Raw genomic sequence first — 11,033 nt, forward strand, 5'->3', positions numbered from 1 at the left:
ATGTACAAGGGGTGATTCCTTTGCAATCGCATGGACTGGTTCACGCACACGCACTGTGTTTTATACGCAGATTGCAAACATCGGCAGGCTACGTGCGAACGCAGCCTAGCGAGCGGGTCTGAATCAGGCCCTAAGTTCAATGTCATAGCAAAGAGGGACTTTGCAATTAATTGCAATTCGTCTGATCACTCTTCATGACTTTGTGAAAACCAATACTTGTCAAAACTTTTGGGCATGGCTGTAAATACAGCATTTTACAATCTCCCATGAAACAGTGCCCTCTTGTGGCTGAATAATAGAACACTTGCTAAGTCTTTTAAAACTACACCTTTAGTTTTTTGGCAATAAAAGTTTTATTAATCAAATATAATGTTTTGCTGTAATGTTCTTTGATCACATCTAAACAACAGTTTGCTTGTATACTGGATTATGCCTATCATGTGGCACAGATGTGACGGATCTTAGTGTAACTTTGTATAAGAACTCTACAGGTGACTGACTGCAGCGTACAGATAATGCGTGATCTGAGTAATGTACATTTTCTGTTCTGTCTATTTCAGACAAGGCTGTAGGTAGCCAACACGAGCAGATATTCCACTACGGTGAGTAAAACTTTTTCTTACAGTACAGGAAATATGACCCAGATTGAGCAGGAGCAGTTTTACACTGAATTACTATCAGGCCAAGAAACTAAGGGCCTGATTCAGAGCCGTTCGCTATTTGCGGTCGTTCGTTCAAAAACAAGGGGTGGCTATTCAAATGATCCGTTCGCAAATTGCAGTCTGTTCACACCTCTAAGTCTGAACGAGCGAGCAAAACATACGCTCGTTTATTTGTTAAAAACGCCCCCTGGCCGCTCGCACCATACGTCATGTCCGCTATTTATTAGATTAATCGAGTACATCGACCAGCGTATGAACTGCTCGCTATTCTTGTGGTTGGTTTTTGCTACCACAATCTTGCGAGCAGTTCTGGCTATAAAATAACCCAGTGATGTGGTCAATGACGCTGCTGTATTAATTATGCACACCCATAAAACGCCCGTTTTGACCTTTAAGCACGCCTGCGTTCGGATCTCCACTCCCCATTTTCAAGCACCTTCCCCTGTTACCACCCACATACGCCTCATTCTGTCACTCAAAATAGCAGGCATTCGCTATATTGCGAGCACATGAATTTCGGCTGCACTGACTGGTTCGCGCATGCGTATAACGATCCGTACGCATGCGCAGATGTGCGAACATCGCTCGGAACGAGCGTACTGCCGCTAGCGAGTGGCTCTGAATGAGGGCCTAAGACATAATCAGAATCTACAGCAGCAAAGCTCTGAGATCACTTCACGTCTTCAGGTCATTGTTAAGGTTACAGCCAACTTCCAAGATCTGCTCCATTCCAAAGCAACACTGCAACAAACTATCTACATCTTTATCTACCTGTGCAATATCTCTGTATGCATTAAACAATATGAAGTGGAAATATGGCAGAGGAATTTGGTGTAGAAGGGAATTCAAATTAATTGTAAAGAAGCCTAATACTAATTTAAGGAAAATATTTTTTGCAGATTATTATGCACTGAGAAAATATGGCTTGATCTGCGCACTGATACTGTCTATCATTGGGATCCTAGTGCTGACAAGTAAGTAGAGCTGTGCGCTGACCACCGTATTTTGGATCTGGATTCATCCTTGTGTTTTGGTTTTGGATATGTTTTTTATTTTATTTTAATCGATAAAATGAAAATAAAAACCGCTAAAATCATGTAATCTGCAATCTAAAACTCAAAATTTGGATTTATAATATGAATTCCAAACCACGGGAAGATCTCTCCGGATTCACAAAATCCGGATTAATTTGGATTTCTGGAGAACCGAAACGCTCTGGGGATGATTCAAAATAATAGATGGTTTATAGCCGATGTCTAATACTTCTACCATCAATGGCAGAGAACCAGATGGTTTCCTGCCATCGATGGCAGCTGTATACCCGATGGTTGTTCCCCCCCCCCTCTGTTGGTTTCACAGCTGCTGCTGCTGCACAGAGCTGCCAGACTGACAGCCAGCAGCCCTGCGCCGCCCCAATATCTTAGTAATTAGGCTGTCATTGATCCTATCCACCACAATAGGAAAAATGATCAGTAAGAATTCTGGTGTTTCCTGTGGTGTAAGACACATTTATACAAATGACCAATTCCTTGTAATGGGATTGTCTGACATTGAAATGAACAGACCATTGAAGTAAACAGCACATTGTCCTGATTTAATTTTTTTAAACTGTACCAGAAACATTACATCTAGAACAGGGGTGTCAAACTCGTGGCCACTCAGCTGCAGTGGGACTACATATCCCAGCATGCCCTGCCACAGTTTTAGCATGCCCTAATAGCAAAACCGTGGCAGTGCATGCTGGGATTTGTAGTTTCACTGCAGCTGGATGGCCGCAAGTTTGACACCACTGATCTAGAATGGCCATGTCATAATGAATATGTCGACATCATGCATGTCGACATGTCAACATAACATCCATATCGACGTTCAGACCGTGTTGACATTACGTAACACCTCAAGTGCTTTGTAACAACCAATCAGAGCTTTGTGTACATTTCTTCACTTGCAGTAGGTTGATATAAGCTAACTGCAGATTGGTTACAATGGGATAGCGCACATGACCAATGACTAACCTCATGTGATATACAGTAGGGCATGGCTCGGACGCACGTTCGTATCTGTGTCTATTGGCGGTCGCACATCTAATGCTGCTACAAGCCCTCCCCTGGTGTACATTCATACATATAAATGTGCAAGGGCTGAGACCCCCACTGTCAGCATCCATAGACGCCGTAATACCAACTGGTGCATCTGTAGACACCACCATCAGTTGCATCATCGAAACTTGCACCAGCCCTATATTTGGTGCAGATTATCCGTCTGAGTGTGCCCTCCTATGAGAGCAATGAAGCCCCTGTGTATGCAAACACTTCAGTGACACGCCCACTACACACCCACAAGGCGGACCATGTCCAATGGCCACTTCCCAGTCACCGCCTAGCACTTTTCCAATACATTCTTGATACCGTGCTCAATTGCAGCCGCGTCTCTGTGTACACACAGGACATGATTCAGACCTGTTCGCTAAGATGCGATTGCTCGTAACTGGCCGATATTTGCATTTTGCGCATGCGTATACGCAAACCACTGCGACAAATCGGGAAGCGCTCGCTCGCCCAGCATAGGCAGCTGAGTTGAATGAGTGACAGAAGAGGCCATTTGTGGGTGGTAACAGGGGCAGGCCACTAGCAATGGGGGAGTGGAAGTACGAACGCAGGCGTGCCTGAGTGTTTCAACGCCGTTTCATAGGTGTGCATAATTAACAGGCAGCGTCATAGAACACGTCACCTGGTTGTGTTTCACACTGAAGTGATCGCAGTGCTTGCGGCCAGGTATAGTCAACCTCAAGCGCTGCGAGCACATCCGATGGTGCTCGATGTACCGATGTTTTCATGCTCTTCCAGGAGATGATGTGCGCAAGTGGGCGTCTTTTGAATGGCTGATGGGCGTCTGCATACTGAAAGTGATCGCTCGCTAAGACATAGTGTGTGTGCTAATGCCTTGCTATGCGATCGCCTGCCTTGCTGGGCGTGCGTTGGATTTGCATACGCTGGGAGCGAGTGATCGCATCTAGCGAGCGGGTCTGAATCAGGTCCACAGTTCAACACATGTGGCGTATGTGTTTTTAAATTTTTTACACATGCACAGCGTGCGCTCAACTACAAAAATCACCATCGTGACTCTGAATTACGCCCCTTGTATGAACACCATTGACGTGAGGGATAGAATAACAGGAACTGGTCTTTCCTTACAGGTGGGAAGTGCAGAGGACTCTCCTGCAGACGGCGGCAAGGACGGTAAATGATGGATTTCTATCTTTCTTTGTTATAAGGATGTTAAAGGAAACAAAGGCCCTCATTCAGAGCCGTACGCTCTGAGCAGAGCGCACGCTCTGAATGAGGGCCGGGCTCCATTTTCATGGAGCGTCCTCCTGGACGCTCGTATAGCTGTGGGTCACCACCCACAGGCTATACGAGCGTGCTTTTTGATGGCCGCGATGGTCGAGACCATCGCGACCATCGAAATTGCGAGCCGGAGCCTGCGGTTGAGGTTTTCAACCACAAGCTCCGGAGTGATTTTGGCTCTATCAGAGCCAAAATCACTCCCACTGACATCACTAGTGATGTCAGTGGGCCGGCTTCTGACGGGAGGCGTTCCCGTGGGAACGCCCCCGTCAGGGAGGCACGCCCCCGGCACGCCCACCAAAGGGGGCGTGCTGTCAATCAACATTGACAGCACGCCCCCTTTGATCGGACACAACGAGCGAAGGACTTTCCTTCGCTCGTCGCGTCTGGCGCATGCGCACGACGGATGCGCATAACATCGACCCACTTGCGAGCGGACAGCCGCTCGCGAGTGGGTCTGAATCAGGCCCAAAGTTACCTATACCAATCCCATCTGGTGATACAATTGTATCCAGTGCACATTCCCCACCTTACCTATCGCTCAGTACCTGCAGGCATAAAGCTATACAGCTGGACAGTAGTTTTCTCTAAAGTGGGACGTAACCTCTAAAGGCTTATTCACATCTAGGCGCTATGAGTGCGTTTATCAGCTCCTAAACTATTAATAATATGACAGATGGCGCCTAATATCCTTGTTCCTGACAAAGGGCTGTATTCAATTAGAAGCGAAAAGTCCATTTCCGCTATAATTTTTCACCGATGACGTCATTTTCGCCAATTTCATTTATCCCCGTATTCAATTTCAGCATCTTTTTGCCGGTGCGAAAACACAATGCAGTGTAATAGGCGAAAAAGTTTTGCCTACAGTATGAATACCCGGCGGAAAAAAGTGCAGAATTGGGGTTTTGGGGTGCAAACTTGCGGGAACCACCCTGAACCCTTTGGACACCCCCCCCTGACACTAACTGCTTCAAAAAAATGCAAAAAACCCCACAAGGGACACCCCAAAAAAGCAATTTGAAAAAAAGGGCGAAAAAAAATCAAAGTGGGGTACAAAATCTAAAACTAGCGGAATAGCCTTTGAGGGGTGTCTGGAAGTATGGGGGAAGTGTATTTTGGATTGCAGGTATTTGCTGAATGTGCGTTTTTGGCGCGTTTTAATGCTTGACTTTAGCAACTTCAAAATATGCCTGCACCCATATTCATGTACCCCAAATTTACTGGGAATACTCATTCCCCCCCCAAAAAAGTAACAAAATGCCATTCTTCACCACTTACTGAAAGACACTAAATAGCGCCTATTGAGACCATTTAAAAACCCCAAATACCTTCAGCAGGGCTATTCGGGGGTACCCATAGTGATCCCCCATGTCAGTGCATCTTTAGGGGGGTGTTAGGCTGATTTCCCAAAACTGACAGACCTTTTTGGCGATTTCAGTTTCGCCGGGTCCCGTTTTCGACGATTTGGAATTAAAAACGGTGATAAGTGGGAACGAGCGCGGTACTTTTTCGCACCAAAAACCAGCGATGACGGCGAAAAGTCCGGCAATGGACTTTTTGCTCCAAATTGAATATGGGCCAAAGCGTCATAAAATGAAAAAGTCTCCTGCGGATCATGTGTATTACCTGTAACCTGGATCGCATTGGTACAGGCAAAACACATGGAAAACAGGTCAAAATACATTTAAAGGGGATGATTCCGTGGTGACAGCACAGCCAAAAAAGCCAGTAACTCTCTATCTACACGTGAACGGACGTTCTCTACAATGGACTTAAATGTAAAAAGTTGCAGCAGACTGACGGGTGGAAACTGCTCTGCAGAATATTGTTGTGTCATTTCCTGTCTTACCACAATAGCTCGTCCTCCTCATGTACACGGGCTGTAATCTGCCCCTCTCTATCTGACAATTCATGAAACGGTTTGGTAAATGTGTACGAGTGAAGCTCATCTCGGCTCTTTTCTGCGTCTTTCAGGAAATATAACGTGACGGTATATAACCACACGGAGAGCTCGCAGACTGCTGAGGATGGGTGACGGGACATTTCCTGTGTAAGAATAACCAGCCCGAATGTGCAACAGACCTTCACTTACTGTATAATAAATAATCATTTTTATCTGGAAAAGTTGGTTGTGTTTTATTACGTCTTATACAGTATTTAAGAATGATCCTATTACAGCGCCTGTGGTTAAAAAGATAAGGGGCCTATTCATCAACACTAAAGTAACATTTTTATGGTCTTATTCCTTTACTTTACCTTTCCCTTGTGTTCATTAACACACAGCAATACATGGGCCTGATTCAGAGCCGCTCGTAAGCGGCCGCTCGTTCGTTCCGAGCGATGTTAGCCCAACTGCGCATGCGTACGGATCGTTATACGCATGAGCTAACCAGTCAGTGCGGCCGAAATTCATGTGCTCGCAAAACAGCGAATGCCTGCTATTTTGAGTGACAGAAAGAGGCGTATGTGGGTGGTAACAGGGGAAGGTGCTTGAAAATGGGGAGTGGAAATCAGAACGCAGGCGTGCTTAAAGGTCAAAACAGGCGTTTTATGGGTGTGCATATTTAAAACAGCAGCGTCAATGACCACGTCACTGGGTTATTTTATAGCCAGAACTGCTCGCAAAATTGTGGTAGCAAAAACCAACCCCAAGAATAGCGAGCAGCTCATACCCTGGTCGATGTACTCGATTAATCTAATAAATAGCGGACATGACGTAGGATGCGAGCGGCCAGGGGGCGTATTTTTCCAAAAAACGAACGCAAGTTTTGTTCGCTCGTTCAGACCTAGAGGCGTGAACAGACCGCAAACAGCGAACGGTTCATTTGAATAGCCACCCCTTGTTTTAGAACGAACGACCGCAAATAGCGAGTGGCTCTGAATGAGGGCCCATGTCAGTAGCTGCTCAATCACGTCAGTAATATCACTCAGGTGCATGTAAGGGAGGGGAGGGTCTATACAAGAAACAAAAAAGTGATCCCCCAGCGCTCAGAATGATATCAGCAATAAGATTTTGAAAACTACTGTACATGGTGGTAGAGATTTCAGAGATCTCAGTTACATATATTTGCAAAGATATGGCTAAGCCCCCAGGCCGCATCACGGCGTCTTTGATACCGGAGGTCCCTATCACTTGGTCAGAGTCTGGGGTGCAGAACCTAAAAAAAGCCGGTGAAGACCACCAGTGACAGACTAAAGTGTTACTATGTTTTAATAAGAATAAAGCAAAAGCGAACACTTTAGTCTGTCACTGGTGGGCTTCACTGGCTTTTTTTAGGTTCTGCACCCCAGACTCTGACCAAGTGATAGGGACCTCCGGTAATTTGTATTTTTCAAGCTTGATGAATTATGCCATTCCGGGAGAGGAAGGTAAGCAGGAGATATCTGTGATACTAGTGTATGGGGACAGCGGCCATTCCGGGAGAGAAAGGTAAGCAGGAGATATCTGTGATACTAGTGTATGAGACCAGCGGGCCATTCCGGGAGAGGAAGGTAAGCAGGAGGTATCTGTGATACTAGTGTATGGGGACAGTGGGCCATTCAGGGAGAGGAAGGTAAGCAGGAGATATCTGTGATACTAGTGTATGAGGACAGCGGCCATTCCGGGAGAGGGAGGTAAGCAGGAGATATCTGTGATACTAGTGTATGGGGACAGTGGCCATTCCGGGAGAGGAAGGTAAGCAGGAGATATCTGTGATACTAGTGTATGGGGACAGTGGCCATTCCGGGAGAGAAAGGTAAGCAGGAGATATCTGTGATACTAGTGTATGGGACAGCGGGCCATTCCGGGAGAGAAAGGTAAGCAGGAGATATCTGTGAAACTATTATATGAGGACAGTGTCCATTCCAGGAGAGAAAGGTAAGCAGGAGATATCTGTGATACTAGTGTATGAGACCAGCGGGCCATTCCGGGAGAGGAAGGTAAGCAGGAGGTATCTGTGATACTAGTGTATGGGGACAGTGGGCCATTCAGGGAGAGGAAGGTAAGCAGGAGATATCTGTGATACTAGTGTATGAGGACAGCGGCCATTCCGGGAGAGGGAGGTAAGCAGGAGATATCTGTGATACTAGTGTATGGGGACAGCGGGCCATTCCGGGAGAGGAAGGTAAGCAGGAGATATCTGTGAAACTATTATATGAGGACAGTGTCCATTCCAGGAGAGAAAGGTAAGCAGAAGATATCTGTGATACTAGTGTATGAGACCAGCGGGCCATTCCGGGAGAGGAAGGTAAGCAGGAGGTATCTGTGATACTAGTGTATGGGGACAGTGGGCCATTCAGGGAGAGGAAGGTAAGCAGGAGATATCTGTGATACTAGTGTATGGGGACAGCGGCCATTCCGGGAGAGAAAGGTAAGCAGGAGATATCTGTGATACTAGTGTATGGGGACAGCGGCCATTCCGGGAGAGGAAGGTAAGCAGGAGATATCTGTGATACTAGTGTATGGGGACAGCGGCCATTCCGGGAGAGAAAGGTAAGCAGGAGATATCTGTGATACTAGTGTATGGGGACAGCGGCCATTCCGGGAGAGAAAGGTAAGCAGGAGATATCTGTGATACTAGTGTATGGGACAGCGGGCCATTCCGGGAGAGAAAGGTAAGCAGGAGATATCTGTGAAACTATTATATGAGGACAGTGTCCATTCCAGGAGAGAAAGGTAAGCAGGAGATATCTGTGATACTAGTGTATGAGACCAGCGGGCCATTCCGGGAGAGGAAGGTAAGCAGGAGGTATCTGTGATACTAGTGTATGGGGACAGTGGGCCATTCAGGGAGAGGAAGGTAAGCAGGAGATATCTGTGATACTAGTGTATGAGGACAGCGGCCATTCCGGGAGAGGGAGGTAAGCAGGAGATATCTGTGATACTAGTGTATGGGGACAGCGGGCCATTCCGGGAGAGGAAGGTAAGCAGGAGATATCTGTGAAACTATTATATGAGGACAGTGTCCATTCCAGGAGAGAAAGGTAAGCAGAAGATATCTGTGATACTAGTGTATGAGACCAGCGGGCCATTCCGGGAGAGGAAGGTAAGCAGGAGGTATCTGTGATACTAGTGTATGGGGACAGTGGGCCATTCTGGGAGAGGAAGGTAAGCAGGAGATATCTGTGATACTAGTGTATGGGGACAGCGGCCATTCCGGGAGAGAAAGGTAAGCAGGAGATATCTGTGATACTAGTGTATGGGGACAGCGGCCATTCCGGGAGAGGAAGGTAAGCAGGAGATATCTGTGATACTAGTGTATGGGGACAGCGGCCATTCCGGGAGAGAAAGGTAAGCAGGAGATATCTGTGATACTAGTGTATGGGGACAGCGGCCATTCCGGGAGAGAAAGGTAAGCAGGAGATATCTGTGATACTAGTGTATGGGACAGCGGGCCATTCCGGGAGAGAAAGGTAAGCAGGAGATATCTGTGAAACTATTATATGAGGACAGTGTCCATTCCAGGAGAGAAAGGTAAGCAGGAGATATCTGTGATACTAGTGTATGAGACCAGCGGGCCATTCCGGGAGAGGAAGGTAAGCAGGAGGTATCTGTGATACTAGTGTATGGGGACAGTGGGCCATTCAGGGAGAGGAAGGTAAGCAGGAGATATCTGTGATACTAGTGTATGAGGACAGCGGCCATTCCGGGAGAGGGAGGTAAGCAGGAGATATCTGTGATACTAGTGTATGGGGACAGCGGGCCATTCCGGGAGAGGAAGGTAAGCAGGAGATATCTGTGAAACTATTATATGAGGACAGTGTCCATTCCAGGAGAGAAAGGTAAGCAGAAGATATCTGTGATACTAGTGTATGAGACCAGCGGGCCATTCCGGGAGAGGAAGGTAAGCAGGAGGTATCTGTGATACTAGTGTATGGGGACAGTGGGCCATTCAGGGAGAGGAAGGTAAGCAGGAGATATCTGTGATACTAGTGTATGGGGACAGCGGCCATTCCGGGAGAGAAAGGTAAGCAGGAGATATCTGTGATACTAGTGTATGGGGACAGCGGCCATTCCGGGAGAGGAAGGTAAGCAGGAGATATCTGTGATACTAGTGTATGGGGACAGCGGCCATTCCGGGAGAGAAAGGTAAGCAGGAGATATCTGTGATACTAGTGTATGGGGACAGCGGCCATTCCGGGAGAGAAAGGTAAGCAGGAGATATCTGTGATACTAGTGTATGGGACAGCGGGCCATTCCGGGAGAGAAAGGTAAGCAGGAGATATCTGTGAAACTATTATATGAGGACAGTGTCCATTCCAGGAGAGAAAGGTAAGCAGGAGATATCTGTGATACTAGTGTATGAGACCAGCGGGCCATTCCGGGAGAGGAAGGTAAGCAGGAGGTATCTGTGATACTAGTGTATGGGGACAGTGGGCCATTCAGGGAGAGGAAGGTAAGCAGGAGATATCTGTGATACTAGTGTATGAGGACAGCGGCCATTCCGGGAGAGGGAGGTAAGCAGGAGATATCTGTGATACTAGTGTATGGGGACAGCGGGCCATTCCGGGAGAGGAAGGTAAGCAGGAGATATCTGTGAAACTATTATATGAGGACAGTGTCCATTCCAGGAGAGAAAGGTAAGCAGGAGATATCTGTGATACTAGTGTATGGGGACAGCGGCCATTCCGGGAGAGGAAGGTAAGCAGGAGATATCTGTGATACTAGTGTATGAGGACAGCGGCCATTCCGGGAGAGGAAGGTAAGCAGGAGATATCTGTGATACTAGTGTATGGGGACAGTGGCCATTCCGGGAGAGGAAGGTAAGCAGGAGATATCTGTGATACTAGTGTATGGGGACAGCGGCCATTCCGGGAGAGGAAGGTAAGCAGGAGATATCTGTGATACTAGTGTATGAGGACAGCGGCCATTCCGGGAGAGGAAGGTAAGCAGGAGATATCTGTGATACTAGTGTATGGGGACAGCGGCCATTCCAGGAGAGGAAGGTAAGCAGGAGATATCTGTGATACTAGTGTATGGGGACAGCGGGCCATTCCGGGAGAGGAAGGTAAGCAGGAGATATCTGTGATACTAGTGTATGGG

General features: G+C 47.2%; 1 protein-coding gene across 1 annotated transcript in view; it reads left to right on the top strand.

Moving 5' to 3' along the window:
* LOC148442635 (uncharacterized) overlaps positions 1-6,133 on the top strand; it is a 35,043-nt gene extending 28,910 nt beyond the window's left edge. Inside the window, exons 7-10 of the mRNA XM_088463696.1 lie at positions 561-602; positions 1,562-1,636; positions 3,859-3,901; positions 5,984-6,133. Of these exons, the coding sequence (XP_088319822.1) occupies positions 561-602; positions 1,562-1,636; positions 3,859-3,901; positions 5,984-6,044 (221 nt within the window). The 3' untranslated portion in view covers positions 6,045-6,133. The remainder of the gene's footprint in view (positions 1-560; positions 603-1,561; positions 1,637-3,858; positions 3,902-5,983) is intronic.
* Positions 6,134-11,033: the final 4,900 nt, after the last annotated feature.

The sequence above is a fragment of the Taudactylus pleione genome, unplaced genomic scaffold (assembly GCF_031769625.1).
Source record: "Taudactylus pleione unplaced genomic scaffold, aTauple2 ptg001428l, whole genome shotgun sequence".
NCBI lineage: Eukaryota > Metazoa > Chordata > Amphibia > Anura > Myobatrachidae > Taudactylus > Taudactylus pleione.